The 16,154-nt window shown below is 43.2% G+C and overlaps 2 protein-coding genes across 3 annotated transcripts in view; both read left to right on the top strand.

Annotated features, from left to right (window-relative positions):
* The first annotated feature begins 3,147 nt into the window (after window positions 1–3,147).
* Window positions 3,148–15,201, top strand: LOC116570223 (interferon alpha-1/2-like). Of its 2 annotated transcripts, XM_032306993.1 has the most exons (3): window positions 3,149–3,224; window positions 8,900–9,046; window positions 14,234–15,201. In XM_032306993.1, the coding sequence occupies exon 3, from the start codon at window positions 14,328–14,330 to the stop codon at window positions 14,922–14,924; it is 597 nt and encodes a 198-aa protein (XP_032162884.1). In that variant the 5' UTR covers window positions 3,149–3,224; window positions 8,900–9,046; window positions 14,234–14,327; the 3' UTR covers window positions 14,925–15,201. The 2 variants fall into 2 exon arrangements, with proteins under 2 accessions (XP_032162883.1, XP_032162884.1); XM_032306992.1 differs by lacking the exon at window positions 8,900–9,046 and having other exon boundaries at window positions 3,148–3,224; window positions 14,056–15,201.
* The window catches only part of LOC116570229 (interferon alpha-1/2-like), an 82,186-nt gene continuing 69,202 nt past the window's right edge, over window positions 3,171–16,154 (top strand). Inside the window, exon 1 of the mRNA XM_032306999.1 lies at window positions 3,171–3,224. The gene's annotated coding sequence lies outside the window, so the exon portion shown is untranslated. The remainder of the gene's footprint in view (window positions 3,225–16,154) is intronic.

The raw sequence follows: 16,154 nt of genomic DNA, 5'->3' as shown, positions 1-16,154 counted from the left end.
TTTTGAGTTAAATTCATGAACTAGGTCCTGACCCCACCTAGTCTTCAGGGTTTGAAGCACAACCCGGTCGCTGAGGTATTCTGAAGTTCTGGAATCATGTACCCAACAGCCTACTTGGTAGTTGGTATCTAATAAGCATCTCAACTTTACGTTACTCAAAATGGAAATCTCCTTTAAAAACCTGGAAACCAAATAAAAGCAAACACAACTCATCCTCCTTTCTTACTGTTTACCATTCAGTTAATGACAACTCCATATTTTCAAGTGCTCAGGTAAAACACAAGAAACCATTCTCAACTCCTCTTCTTTGCCAATCATGTATTGAGTTTAATTGTCATCGAGGTTTTACACCACTGAGGGTTTTTATCCCTGAACTTGATAAAGCTCTGCCTTTTAAGCACAAGACTTCTAAAATCAACTGAATTATATTAATAGCTATGGCGCAAGCCTCCTTGAATTACTACATAAACTCTGCTTGATTAAGATTTATGAATTATTAACATGGCTTCTGATTTTACTGATATTTTACTCATTATACATTGATAATTTTTTTTAAAATCTGAGTTTCTTATTTAATCTTTTAAAAAATACTTGAGGAGCATCTGGGTGGCGCAATCTGTTAAGTGTCTGCCTTCAGCTCAGGTCAGGATCCCAGGGTCCTGGGATCGAGTCCCACATCCGGCTCCCTGCTCAGTGGGGAGTCTGCTTCTCCCTCTCCCTCTGCCTCTCCCCTCTGCCCATTCTCTCTCTTCCTCAAATAAATAAATAAAATCTTAAAGAAAAACTGACCTCAAAGCTCCTACCAAAAGTTTATACATTTCATTTAATATATTTCTACTTTCAATATTCTAATAATTTCCTATGGTCCTGCACATCTTTAGGTCAAGGTCTTGTCCTTTACTCTTATCTCCCCTTCCCCCACATGGGTCCTCATAATTGAGAGTTACTGAAATGTTTGTGATTAATTGATGCCCCAGAACCGAAGCACTTCTGTTGGGGTTGATTCCACGTTAAAACATGTTAACCCCCTGGGCCTGCCTGGGCCTACTTAGCCATAGTGACTCCATGTTGCCTAGGTAGACATTTTGTTGTCTAGAAAAGTTACTGCTCTCAGTTCCAGGTAACTGTTACTAAAACACAACACCTAAAACAAGGTAACTGGGGCACCTGGGTGGCTCAGTGGGTTAAGCCGCTGCCTTCGGCTCAGGTCATGATCTCAGGGTCCTGGGATTGAGTCCCGCATCGGGCTCTCTGCTCAGCAGGGAGTCTGCTTCCCTCTCTCTCTCTCTGCCTGCCTCTCTGTCTACTGTGATCTCTCTCTGTCAAATAAATAAATAAAATCTTTAAAAAAAAAATAAGACAAGGTAACTGTTACTAAAACACACACCTATAACAAGACCAGTTCCAGGTAATTATTACTAAAATACACACCTAAAACAAGGCCAGTTCCAGGTAACTATTACTAAAACACATACCTAAAACAAGGCCATTGGTAACCGTTACTAAAACACACAGGTAGGAGACATCCAATCAGCCAAAGCCACATATGCAGATGTCTGCGATTGTGCCCAATAAAAACTAGCCTGTAAGACCAAGGGGCGTTGCTCTCTTCGGAGGCGGCCCTGGCCAGTCAGTCTGACTTCTAATGCTTGGCACAGAATAAGGCTTTGCGTAACTTTGTCTCAGTCTCGTTCCTTTGATAACGGACCCAACACTTCTACATCTCTTACTCCTACCCAGTGTTCTGCACAATGTTAGGGATATTGTAGGTTCTAAGGGTGGTTAATAGAAGTGGCAAATGTAATAAGTTCAAAATAGTTGTGCCAGGGAGGAGCTCAGTCAGTTAAGTCACCAACTCTTGATTTCGTATCGTCTCCAGTCACAATCTCACAGTGATGAGAGCAAGCCCCAGGAGGTCTCCAGCTGATTGCAGAGCTTCCTTAAGATTCTCTCCCTCTCCCTCTTCCCCACATCCTGCTCCCCTATTCTCTCTCTCTCTTAAAAAACCAAAAGTTGTGCCAGTAAAAGTGTGAAAACTTCTGTCCTATTCCATCTTTTCTGGTGAGTTACTTTGGTCTTCTCAGGTCACCTATACATCACTAATGAGGCATTTCTGAATCTTTCCCTCAATTTGCTGCATGATTGGGGCAATTGTTTTCATTGTCCTATAGTATAAGTTTCTCAGCTTCGAAATAAGAATAATGGGAATACAATATTCCACTCAATATACCATGCCATGTTCTAGTCCCTAAATAGTGAGAATAAAACTACTCATGAAGGGCGCCTGGGTGGCTCAGGGGGTTAAAACCTCTGCTTTCGGCTCAGGTCATGATCCCAGGATTCTGGAATCAAGCTCCACATCCGGCTCTCTGCTCAGCAGGGAGCCTGCTTTCTTTCCTCTCTCTCTGCCTGCCTCTCTGCCTATTCATGATCTGTCTGCCAAATAAATTAAAAAAAAAAAATAAAAACAACTCATGAAGTTATCAAAATTGAGTAATTGCATAAAGCATCAGGGACATACTAAACACAGCTATGATAGCTGTTACTGTGACAGGTGTATCCAAAGGTATAAAAGCTATTAATTCCTGCCCTCCCCCGCAAAGATGATTATGCCACAGTTGTGCCTTGCTTACCTCATAATGCTATTATGCAAAAACTCTTCTTCACTTCTGAACGATGGCTTTGTGGCTAGAGTCTTCCTGGTTGGAAACTTTTTTGCTTTCAGCAATTTTCATATAATGTGCCACTGCCTTCTGGTCTGCAAAGTTTCTGATGAAAAATACATACATTAAAAAAAATTTTTTTTGGGCCACCTGAACATTGTAGTAGAAACTGACCTTTAAACTTGAAGGAAATCATTTGTATATAGACTCCACAATTTCCCTTTTCCTGAATTCACGTCTTTCTCCCCAGAAACAATAGTGGATCTGCAAACATAACCCACGCAGCACGCTCTCAGTTCAGGCCGTGCGTCGCGAGGAAACCATGACCCTGGTACGTCACTCCGTCTAAAATACTACGCAACAAAGGAGAAGATCCACCGAGGGGCCGACCCAGAACAGGACCAGCTCCGTCCAAGGCAACGCACAGCATCCCTCGACGGTCACGTTCGACAAGAGAGAGTTTGCTCTCCTGCTGCCTGCCAAGCTGCGGTTCTCCCACCAACGCAGCTCTGGGAGGCCAAGAGGTTCCCGTTGGTGGCTGGGGCCCACTGGGCCATTTTGGTGAGTTCGGGCGCCGCCTGCTGGCTATTCGGTGCAGCGACGGAGCCTTGCGTGCAGAGTTTCGCGGTGGTCCAGGGGAAGCCTCGATTTCTGACTCCCCAGTTGTTCTGCTGATGGCCGTGGTGATGCTCTGCTCCATTTCCCACACTTTATACCTCTTACTATATGTCATCTTGTACTTCTCCAATTATTTCTCATATTCACCTAAATTTGCAACATCAGTAATTTTTCTTTTTAATCCATAAGAACCAGTAACTCAGTGTTCTCTACACTAGAGTCACTGAAATGTTTGTAATTCAGTCCCTCCCTGGTGCAGGGGCTGGAACTCTCATGGGTCTTGTGTCCCAGATTCTCAAAAATTTATGGTTAGAATTAATGAAGCAATCTCAATGAGCCATCTGGGATATATTAAATATGGTTATTTTAAAATTATTAATAAAGTTATTACTTTTGCTGGCACATTTTAGGTTCTCAGAAATAATTGCCAATTGATCATTTCATTTGGCTTATGCAAAATAATGAAATTACTTTGTCATTTGGTCTATGCATGAACACATTCAGAGGTTGAAGACGAATTAATGACGACACAGAGAATTTGTAATCAGTGAGGTAGGAGACAATAAAGGAACACCGATGTGTAAGAAGCCTAGGCTTTCGAGAAAATACATGTAATTCACTACATGCAGTTTGCACAGGCATCTAATGCTGTGGATGAGGAGATGGAGTTTGGAATCTGAGACAGCAGGTTTTTAAACCTGGATTTGGCATTGGCTTATTAGGTTGTTCTATTTTATCTAAACTCTTAGGAAGTGCTGTTTGGACACAATAGTATTCACAACTACATTGAAAGGATTGAATGGGTCCCTTACAAGGGCAAAGTATTTGTAGTTGCTCATCATCATCAACAACATCAGTCTTGATAAAGTCTTTGATAAACTCTATGGAATTTGGTAGCTCCTTTAGGATCATCATCAAAGAGTAGCATGGTAACATATAATGAGTCAACAATTAGGATTAACATGCCATAAACAAATGAAGTAAGCCTCAAAAAATGCATTTTTCATTCCAAGTGAATGTGGAAACTAAAAAACGATTCTAATAAAACTTTGTCATACCCACGATATTTGGGGATCTTCTTATCAGGGTGTTCTGGACTGAATGTGTGTACCCAAAATTCATGTTGAAACCCTACTCCTCCGTGAAATGATACGAGGAGATGTAATATTGGGGAGATAATTGGGATTAGGTAAGTGTATAGGGAGGAGGTCTCCTGAATGCAATAAATGCCTTTATGAGTCGCAAGATAGTTTGCTTCCTCTGTCTGCTCTCTACCAGGTGAGGCTACAAAGAGAAGTTAACCATCTGCAACCCAGAGCTGAACAAGCTGACACCCTGATCTTAGACTGCCAGCCTCCAGGATCCTGACAAATACATTTTTGTTGTTTCTAAGACACAGTCTTTGGTAGTTAAGCAGCCTGCACTAAGACTGGGGGCATCACTCACTTAGCACTGCCAACATACTAGTTGAGATTGAGCCTACATATTTCTAGTTCAAATCATACTGACAGAGATGAAGCACTCATGTATAACTATTTAACTTTCATTTAAAAAAGACCTGATATCTGTGCTCACAGGGGAAAATGTAGATGCTGAATCCAAGAAAGAAGGGGAATGATGGCCCAGTCTAAAAGGTTTGAGTAATAATGAGAATGGGAATAATGAGAAAGGAAACAGCAAAAAGTAGGCTGCCAGGAAGTCTGCTCAGGAACCAGAAGTTAATGCTGGATGCTGGTGTTTGGCTCCCCACCCCGCCCTAAGCAGATCGTCTCAAATACAACTTTAAAATAATTTTTATTCTTCAGGTTTTGAAAAAATGTTGGAGGCCATACCAGTTGTTCACTAACCATGGCCTGCTCTAAATATTTGCACCAACCATTCCTTTATTCATTAACCAGTAAGAAGGAGAGCAGTGAAATTAGCCACTTGCTGGATATCATGTACCAGGGACCATCAATGACTTTCAGTATCTCCAGGGTCAAAAACCTTTGCCCTAATTCCTGAATTTTCCTGTCAACTTGCTAAAGAAGAAGAAAAACTGACTTGATTCCAGGGCCAAAATTATTTTATTTATTTTCCTGCTCTTCTTGAAAGGGCAGCAGGAGGATATGATTTCTTTTCAATGTTATCTGCCCATTGGAAAATATTCTCAAAGCAGTAGGCTATTTTGCATTGTTTCTTTCTTTCTTTCTTTTTCCTTTAAAGATTTATTTATTTATTTACTTATTTGACAGACAGATTACAAGTAGGCAGAGAGGCAAGCAGAGAGAGGGGAGGAAGCAGGCTCCCCGCTGAGCAGAGAGCCCAATGCGGTGCTGGATCCCAGGACCCTGGGATCATGACCTGAGCTGAAGGCAGAGGCTTTAACCCACTGAGCCACCCAGGCGCCCCTATTTTGCATGGTTTTTTAGTAAATCCACAGTGAATGTATCAGCTCAGAAAGAAAGGATTTACTGGTGAATCCAGACTCATTAAAAGTTTAAACGTTTTATGATTTTACACTTTATACTTTTTGATTTTTAGATGCTGATCTAAAGATCTATTTTTTAGCACAAGGTGTTTCTTTATGTTTACAATTATTATAAATGTTTATGCATATAAAGACTTACTCAACATGTCACTGTGATAGGTATCAAGGAAAAATATATCCTAATTTGCTGTCGGACTTTACTAATTCATGCGATAAATATGAACTCCTAGCCCCCAATTACACAAAAGTCCTTATTGACATGACTGGGAAAATTCTGTTTTCCCCATGCCAAACAGCTGTATTTTTAAAATATTCATAAGATGATCCATTTCGGTACTTTTAAGAAGGGTTCAAAGTTTATTTAAACTGTGCATGCAGCCAATTTTTAACATCTTCAACACTGACGAAAGTGCTTCCATAAAGCTGATCTGCCTGAGAAATGGAAGTTCGGCCCGTGTGCATTCCTACTTCCTTACTCACATGTACACCTTCCATCTCTTTGTGAAAGAGCATCCCTCTTCCTAATCCCAGACTTCTGGTGCACTGCCCCCTGGTGCAAAACCTCTGTGACACCAAAGAGAGGGACCATTCCAGAAGACTTAGCTTTGGGGAGAGATTCCCTTGATGCATAAGTACAGAAGATTCTAGCAAGATGCTTAGGACTAATCAGGGACTGTCTCTCTTTAGTCCCACATTTTCTTATTCCCTTCAAAAGAACTGAACATCAAATGTGCTAAATTCTCAATCTTCTTTATCCTCAGTCCTACAACCACCATAGGCTTTATCTTGCTTCTGTCATTCTGTTCATAACCAAACGTTTTGACGTTCTCTGTCATGTCTGTTCCTACTTCACATCAGGTCTTCATGCATTCACCAGAATGTGGCTTCAGGCTCCCAGTTCTCCTGAAACTGCTCAGCCAAGGTTTCTAAGAAACTACACCATAATGAGGTCAGAGATAGCTGTCAGTCCCCTTGGCTGATATTTCATAAACATCTGACCCTTCTGAGCACATTGTCCATGTCCAAGGCTGACCTCCAACTACCTTCTGCTTTTCTGCTGCTCCTCCTTTCTTTTAATGATACTCTTTCTCACATTGGGGGCATTTTGATGTTCCTCAAAATTCTTTACTAGGTGCCACACTCCTCTCTGCATATACAGACTCAACGTCCCAACTAGTTCAGAACTATTTAACCAGAAGTTAAATAAATATTGTTTAACATTGTCACGGAGACCCAAGCATTGTCAAAGATACAGATCATTCAACTGAAAAGAAGGAAAGAAGTAATCTTCAAGAGACCATCGAGTTCATTTTCATCAATGGTAGAAAAGTCATATTCAATGATTGTTATTTTTTCACGATTTCTGTTGTTTGTTAGAGAGAGAGAGAGAGAGAGAGAGAGAGAAAGCACAAGCAGAGCACAAAGTGGCAGGGGGAGAGGGAGAAGCAGGCTCCCCACTGAGAAGGGAGCCCTATGTGGGGTTCCATCCCAGGACCCTGGGATCCTGACCTGAGCTGAAGGCAGACGCTCAACAGACAGTCACTGAGCTGTCCCTCAACTGTTGTTTCGATGTAAATAAAACAGACCTTCAATTCAATTGAAGTAGTTGACTACACTACTATGAGCTTGAATATTTTCAATATGAGAAGTTTTGAGGTTTTATGTTTTACATTTTCACTTAATATCTTCTGTCTAATATGTCACGTGGACCACGTTGACTGGAACGCTGTTGGAGTCTTCAGGTTCCTCCTCTGCAGTCTGCAATCCTGTCCTGCCGGGTCCCCCACTGTCTCGCCAGCAAACTGGCCTCAGTGTGGGGTGGATACACAACTTCCTTTCAGCGACGACGCGCAGGAGGCTAGGCTGGCTGTGCATGGCTCTGTCCACTGTGTCCTCCCTGTTGTCCAGGCGAGGCCTGTCATCCGGTCTCTCTTCGCCCTGTCACCACATCAACCCATTGGCCATCATCCCCTCAACTCCTCATTCTCCCATCGACCCTTATGCCTTGGCCCTGTCGCCCCATCCTCCTGGTATGGTGTTGCCTCATCACCCCATCGTCCCATCACCCCATTGTGTCATAGCCCCATTGTCCTGTCATTTTGTCAGCCAGTCCCCACAACGCCCCACTGTCTCAAATCCCCATCATCCTGCTGTCCCTTTCCCCGTGGACCCACCTTCCAGTTGCCTCATCATCAAGTCTCCTCATCACCCATGCCCTGGTGCCCCATCACTCCAATGTCCCATCATCCCATCATTCTGTTGCTCCAGTGTCCCATTACCTGTCGCCCCATGCCCCCACCTCCCCGGGGTCCCATTTCCCACCCTGTATCTGATCCTCCCATTGTCCCTCCACATTCCCCAATCATGCCAGCTTCCCATCTTCCCACTGCCTATTGTCCTGTCCCTTCATTGCCCCGTTGACCTGCCATTGGTTGTCTGTGGATGTTGCTTATGTGTCACCTGGGCTTTAGGAGTTAAATGCAAATGGTTTCCATTTTATTATTTTTGGAGATAAAGTGACTCAGCCCACTATAATTATGTTAACTGCTGAAATGGAAAAAAATGTTGACACTAGCTAGGTGAATGTCTAGCAGCTAGTGAAGTTTAAAACTATTTTCTGAGATGAAGCAAAATGGAAAGTTAAGATCTAAGTAGACATGTTAAGGAAATGATTTAAATTTCCAATTATTTTTAGCCATTGTGAAAGATGTATAAGGATGTTCTTCCTTTACTATAATTGGTGTGTATTTGTATGAATTTTTAATTTGAATATTTTGAATGTGAAAGACTGCTCAGTAACCAGAAGTTTAATTCCAATTATATTTTAGATTGTCATAGAGTGGCAAGAAATTGTCCAACCTGTAGTCCTGTCCACTGCAAACAAGTAAGGGAGAAATATGGAATGCATGATTGACTTAACTTTCATCAAATGTAGGAAAGCAAAGTTATTCTATTGTTGTTTTGGTGTAAATAAAATGTTTCACTTCCATTGAAAAAGGTGTCAAAAATATTCTGAGTTGTAATATTTTTAATATGAAAATATTTTAATATTTTGTCTAACATTTTAATCTAATATATATTGTGAAATATTTCATGCTGATCAAGTGGACTGCAATGCTATATGAGTGTTGATATTCCTCATTTGCAGGCTGCAATCCTGTTCCCCTGGCTGCCCTACTGTCCCTCAGACAAATCGGTCTACAAGTCAGGATAGCGCATTGTGGGCACATGACTTCCTTCTAGACGATGGTGGCAGGCGACTGGCTCTGTGGAATGTGTCCTCCCTGTGGTCCAGGTGCATCCTATCCTTCCACTGACCCAACCTCCCATTGTCTCCATTGTCCTGTTGCCCTATTTCCCCATCGCCCAGAGGAGCCATCATTTCTTCTCCCCATCATCCCATCTTCCCACTGTCCCACCGTCCCATTGTCCCATCATCCTGTCACCCATTTGTGCCATATCCCATCACACATTGCCCCCTGTCCCTTTGCCCCATTGTTCCTTAGTCCCATCACCCCAATCCAATCTTCCCAGAGTCCCATCATCCCATGGTCACATTGTCTCATCATCCCGTCAGCAGATTGCGCCATCCTCCCGTGGTGGCAATGCCCCATCCCCCCAGTGCTCATCATCCAGCCTTCTCCTCCACCATTCTCCCTCCACCATGACCATCGCCCCATCATGCCATTGACCCGTCTCCCCTCTATCCCTCTGCACCATCTTCTCATTTTCCTAGCTCCCATCCCATCATCCCCTCACCCCATCATCCCATCTGGGCATCATCTCATTGCCCCATAATCCCACTGTCCTGTCTTCCCTTCCCCCAGTCGCCCCATTGTCCCATGTCCTGCCTCCCAACACTGCTTCCTTGCATGGGCCCAAAGTCCCAAAGCGTCCTGTGCTCTCATCCCTTTGCCCCATCATCACATTGCCTAATGGCCCCATCATCTCATTATGCTGTCGTCTTGTTCCGCCATCACTCCCTCATCCCATCATATTGCCACCCAGCTACCTCAGGGCCCCATCATTCCAAAGCCCCATCAGCCATTCGCCCCCTTGCTGTCCTGTCATCTCAGCGTCCAACTGACCCATCCACCTGTCGACAAGTCGCCCTGTCATCAAGTGTCCCTGTCACACTGTTGCCCCTTCGCCCCATAGTCCGTCCCATCACCCCGTGTGCCCTCTTCCCATCATCCTAACGTCACATCGTCCTGTCATCCTACTTTTCAAAGCCCCATCAACCCATTACCTTATCACCCCATCTCCCCCACCCCTCATCGCCCCATCGCCCCATCCTCCCATTGGCCCATCTGCTCCCTCACCCACATCCTATGGCCATCATCGCCCAACAGAATCATCGTCCGGTCACACTGTCCTCCCTACACCATCGTTCCATTGCCCCAACGCCCCATCGCCCCACCCTCCCATCGTCCTGCCCTGTGTCCTGCCTCCCGTCCTGCTAGGAGCAGGTCGCGGCCACAGCGTCCGGCACACACACACACCCCGAAGCTGCAAATGCCACTGAACACGCCCCCGTTCTGAGTCTCAAATCCTTTAGGAAACAGGTTTTTGGTGCTAATGATCTGGCTGCAGTTTCTGCGCAGAAGCAGAGCCCAGGTCTCAGGGCCGCGCCCATTAACTGCAAGGTGCAGGACGCCCTCCTGGCTGAAAATGCCCGAAGCGAAAGCGCTCCACAGCCGCTCAGCCAGAAGGGCGGCGGAAAGGCCGGGTTTATGCGGACTATGAAAGCGGCAGGGAGCTGGTGTCTGACGGCTAAGTCAGCCCTGGGCCACCAACAGGGGCGGGAACTGACCCCGCGCACCTCCTCGTGGCCTCCTGGACAATCACCGAACTCCTCCATGGCCCACCTGTCTCGGCTAGTGGCAAGAGCCCAGCTCTGCTGCACCCCTGCCTGCTCCCTCACTGCGCATCCATAGCCCATAGCCCAGAGTGCACGACATCCTCATACTATGAGACAGCTGAAAAGTGTCCCCTCTCACACCTGCCTGAAGGACAGAACTTACCTCAGAGTTCCTTGGGAAAGACGGACCATCACCCAAATCCAAAGACGCAAAGCACCTGTTTCCACCACCAGATGCTCCCACAGGTCTTCAACCTCTTCAGCGCAGACCACGGCCAGGTTGCCTGGAGCCACGCCGCCCTCCATGACCTCCTCTCCAGCCTTCACCGCTGCCTGGGACACAGGAAACCCAGGGAAGAAGACAACCCTGTCTGTCTGTGTCTGGGGATCATGGTCCGGAAGGACTTCCAAAGCATCCATCTCTATCTGAAGGAGAAGAAACACAGCTGCTGTGCCGGGGAGGTTGTCAGAGCAGAAATGGAGAGGGCTTTTTCCTCCTTTCACAATCCACAAGTACAGGAGAAAGTGATAATCAGGACTCTCTCTAATCAGTGGTATTGTTTGCTGAGCCCTCTAAAACACTTTGTGAAATAGAGCAGAAAAAACTGCTATATTTCGTTTTTTAGTTTTTCATTACATTTTCTGTAGAACGAGTATTATATCTGTTTCTTAGTGAAAGAGGAATCAATTTTGATGATCATCTGATGAAAAATGAATTGTACAACACACTCATTATTACATTATTCACATTTTAAGTAAAAAAAATAGACTTTCTCCAAGCCACTGTACATATTGTGGTCAGAGCAGAGGGAGATATAACAAATCCAATCCTTTGCCTGTATTGTTGAGTTCTGTAGAAAAACCAACTTCCAAGCAATAATCTCATTTAACATTAGTTATTTTAAATGGGGTAAGGACAAAAGGGAGGAAATGGAATCTCTCAGCGGACTCTGGAAAAACAAAAGCAGTAGATATCTCCCACAGTTGACTGGTAGACATCTGATGCCAATATTCTTTAGAAAATATACTTAGAAAAAATATTCTTTAGAATATATATATATATATATATATATATATATATTCCTTAGAATATATAAAATATATTGCTTGCCATTTGCGAGCAAGTCTATCAAATTAAAGCCCAGGATTGTAAGTGGTCACAAGGGAAGAGAGTATGGGATAGAAAAGAATTTAAAATTGATTCTCTTGGGGCACCTGCGTAGCTCAGTTGTTTTAGCATCTGCCTTTGGCTCAGCTCATGACCCCAGGGTTCTGGGATTGAGCCTGGGGTCTGACTCCTTCTCAGCATGGAGACTGTTTCTCCCTTTGCCACCCTCCCTTTTTGTGTCCTCTTTCTCTCTCCCTCTGTCAAGTAAGTAAACAAAATCTTAAAATAAATAGATTCTCTTGTGGTTTCTGTCTGATACTTTTACTCCCAAGTACAAAGCCACCAACTAAAACCAAGACTTGTGTGAAAGTTCTAGACTTTTTGAAAACTGTTCTAGAAGAGGCCTTGTTCTCTTCTTTTTCTCCTGGTGACTATTTCTGGATATGAGGGAATGTCCCTGATACAGTGATGTAACAGTGGCTATAGTTAAATCAAAATAGAAAGCAGGAGTATTTTATTCTGTGGCCTGTCAAATTATTTGCAAAGGAAGAGTGTTACCTCCTACCCAAGATGGACTAAGACAGTGACCAAGTCTGGAGACCTGCTTGTGCTCTCTGCATATAACTATCCCTGGAAGGTCATTTTCCTCCAGAGGTGAAAAATAATCAAACAAAAATGCTCTAACAAGGAAAGAACTGACTCTGTTAGTGTAATAAGCCACTTTCACTAGCTTTTATGTTTTTTAGAAAACATAGTTTTTTTTTTAAAAAAAATAAGATTTAATTATTTTATTTTCTTAAACAAGTGGTTTTGTTTTTTAAAAGATTTTATTTATTTATTTATTTATTTATTTGAGAGGGAGAGAGTGATAGAGACTGAGAGAGAGAGAGAGAGAGAGAGAGAACAAGAGCCTGGAGGACGGGTAGAGGGAGAGGGAGAAGCAGACTCCCCAGTGAGCAGGGAGCTGGATGTGGAACTCTATCCCAGGACCCTGGGATCATGACCCAAGCCGAAGGCAGACGTGTCATCAGCTGAGACACCCAGGTGCCCCCAATTGAGTTATTTTAGAGAGACAAAGAGAGCATGTGGTATAGAGGAGAGAAGCAGAGGAAAGGGATTTTCAAGCTGACCCCCTACTGAGTGTGGAACCCCACTTGGGACTCCAGGCAGGGCTGGATCCTTTGAGCCAGAAGATCCTGACCTGAGCCTAAACCAGGAGATGTAAGCTTCATCGACTGACCACCCAGGCATCCCTACAAGAGGGATATTTTCTAAAGAGCAGTTAGTTTCACAGCAAAACTGAGTATAAGTATCAAAACTTTTCGCAGGTTCCCTGGTTCTGTATTTGCATAGTGTTCCTTGAAATCAACATTCCCCCACTAGACAGAACAGTTCTTCCAAGGGTGTAACAGATAGTTCTTAGGGCTGTGAACAAATCTTCAATATCACAGTGGTCTGTGGCTCTCAAAGCTCAAAGTTGGAACAGTCTAACAAAACCTGCTTCCTTAGTATTTTTATCCTCTCATTGGGTTTTCTTGGGTATCACACAAGAAGCATGGACATGGAATTTGTGGAAGATACATGAAATGTCTGCAGAGAGTGCAACAGACCTGGGGCTAACATGTTGCTCTGACTGGAGGACTTTCTCTGGATCTCAAGGGCACCCTGGGACAGGTGGTCTTTGCTTACTCGTGAGCTGCCATTGGCTGTCTTGCGGATGTTTTTTTCTGTCTGAGCCTTGATGTGATGTGGTCTTTTGGAATTAAATAAAAATTGATTACAATTTATTACTGAATTCTACTAAATGTATTCAGTACATCAGTAATTATAGATAGAGCTAAACAGAAAATATATTTTGAAAATACCTTGATAAGTAACTAGTAGCATGTGAAGTTATAATTTATTTTCTCAGCTGAGGGAACATTCAAATTCAGTACACTAAAAATGTGTAACTAAATAATTTAAGTTTTCAAATGTTGTTAGGAACTTGGAATGGTTTAAAGATTTAAATATATGAATTAATTATTATGTCTTTGTAGAAATTGTTAACTTGCATGTGTGCTATGTAAATTACAAATTATATAAGTAAATATATTATAGGTCACTCATCAAATTTAATTATACTGTTAAACATCAATAGCTTTAAAATTTGACTCTAAGCTTAAAATTATTAGTCATTCTTAACCCTGCATTGAGTTAAGAATAAAAAGAGTAACTTGATACTTTCTTTTGTATATACAAAGCTCAGATATAAGTACCGTACATAACTGTATAAATATGTATCCATTAATACTGTACCCATTAATTAATACTATATTATTAATTTCTCTGGAAGGTTCAATTAAAAAATATCAGAGGAGACTCTGGAGGCAAGGGAAATCATGAAAAATATGTACATAGAGTTAGGAAACAGTGCTCTAAACCAGTAGAAGGTGAAGAAAGGATAGCCAAAAGAGAAGTAGAAAGTAAGGGAAACGTTCAGAAATTGAAAACTCCTGTGTCCCCTACTTAAGCCACCTGCACAAGAGAAGATGTTCAGAGAAGCTAGAACCACGGTTCCCAGACGTGCCCACCCCAGCCAGGCCAACAGCATCTGTAGGATCTCCCATGGTCCTGCCCTGCTCCTTCTTGGTAGCCCTGATGGTGCTCAGCTGCCACTCCCTAGGCTCTCTGGGATGTGACCTGCCTCGGGACCACAGCTTGCTGAACTGGATGGCCTTGATGCTCCTGCAACAAATGAAGAGAATCTCCCTTATCTTTTGTGACAAGTACATAAATTACTTTGCCTTTCCCAAGAAGGTATTTCACAGCAAGCAGCTGCAGAAGGCTCAAGCCCTCTCTGTCGTCCATGTGACGAAGCAGAATATCTTCCACCTCTTCTGCACAGAGGCCTCACCTGCTCCCTGGAACAAGACCCTCCTGGAGGAATTGTGCTCAGGAATTTATCAGCAGGTGAATGACCTACAAGCCTGTCCCCTGCAGGAGGCGGGGGTGGGAGAGACGCCCCTGGTGAATGGGGACTCCATCCTGAGGGACTACTTCCAGAGAATCTCCCTCTATCTGCAAGAGAAGCAATACAGCCCTTGTGCCTGGGAGATGGTCCGAGCAGAGATCATGAAACCCTTGTATGCATCAATGATCTTGCAAGAAAGATTAAAGAGCAAGCAAGGAGACCCAGTTCAACATGGAAATGATTCCCTCTAACTAATAATATCAGACTTTCCACAGTTCTGCTGTCCGGAGTGTCAAAGACACTCATTTCTGCTGTTGTCATGGCATGAGTGGAATCAATTTGTCACATTATCTCAGGAGTACTAAGCAACATCAAGTGAACGGTACAAGCTCCTGTGACTTTCAGATGATCATGCTGACCTGCCTATTTAACTATTTCACTATAAGATTCAAATTATTTTTCTCTGTATAATACAGGCACATTTTCACTTTGTGGCAATACAAATATACATGCTATACATCTATTAAATTTTTGTTCCTTAAATGTTTCTGTAGAAAATTTCTTTTATTTGTACTTGTTTCTTATTGAAAGAGAAGGGGAACCTGGGTGGTTCAATTGGTTAAGTGGCTGCCTTCTGCTCAGGTCACGATCCCACCAGCCTCAGATTAGATCTGCTCAGCCTCCTGGCTCAGTTCAGAGTCTGCTTCTCCCTCCTCCTTCTCTTGTGCTCTCACTTGGGTGCACTCTCTCCTCCTCTCATATAAATAAAGAAAATCATAAAAAAAGAAAGAGGAAACAAGTGTGATTACAATGTGACGAAAGAACAGATGGTACAACTCACTCAGTATTTCATGATTCACATTAGAAATAATACCACACACTTCCTGGAAGTCAGTTTGTATGTTGTCCTCAGGATAAAGACAGATGTAACAAATCCAATCCCCATCTGTATAGTTTAGTTTTGTAGAAAAAACAACCTCCAAGCAGTAATCATAGTGAATTAATACCAGTTATACTAAAGGGTAGAAGGAGAAGAAAAGAATATGGGAATTCTGAAAGTAGAAAACGAAGCAGACAGGTCAGGAAATAGAATCAAAAGCACTAGCCACCTTCCACATCACGCTGGTAGCCATCCAAGTGCCAATATCCTTTACAAAATGAATCTTTGAATCTGCCATTTACAAACAATTCCATTCACTTAAAGCCCAGCAAGGGAAATGGTCGCCTGGGAAAAGAGTGTAAAATGAGAGAAGGATTTAAAAGTGATGCCTCAAACCACCACTGGTCAGGGTAGCAAAGAGCCACACTGCAAACAAAGGTGGAATGGTCCTAAGGCAGTAGGATAAGAGCAAATATTGGTTAAGAGTCTCTTTCAAAGCCAAGAAAGGCTTCAAGGAATTGCATCATTGCAAAGGGTGCATGGAGAGGGTCCATAAAGCCAGGAAGTAGCCGGTTTGTGTCCCCGGGTATGAGCTGTTTTG

This window comes from Mustela erminea, chromosome 12, assembly GCF_009829155.1.
Source record: "Mustela erminea isolate mMusErm1 chromosome 12, mMusErm1.Pri, whole genome shotgun sequence".
In the NCBI taxonomy this organism is placed as follows: Eukaryota; Metazoa; Chordata; class Mammalia; order Carnivora; family Mustelidae; genus Mustela; species Mustela erminea.
Note: the sequence above shows the minus strand (reverse complement) of the source record. Positions and strands in the feature narration are given on the sequence as shown.

Bases quoted from the DNA above. Each gene is read 5' to 3' on its own strand.
- LOC116570223 (XM_032306992.1), top strand. From the start codon at position 14,328: ATGGTCCTGCCCTGCTCCTTCTTGGTAGCCCTGATGGTGCTCAGCTGC.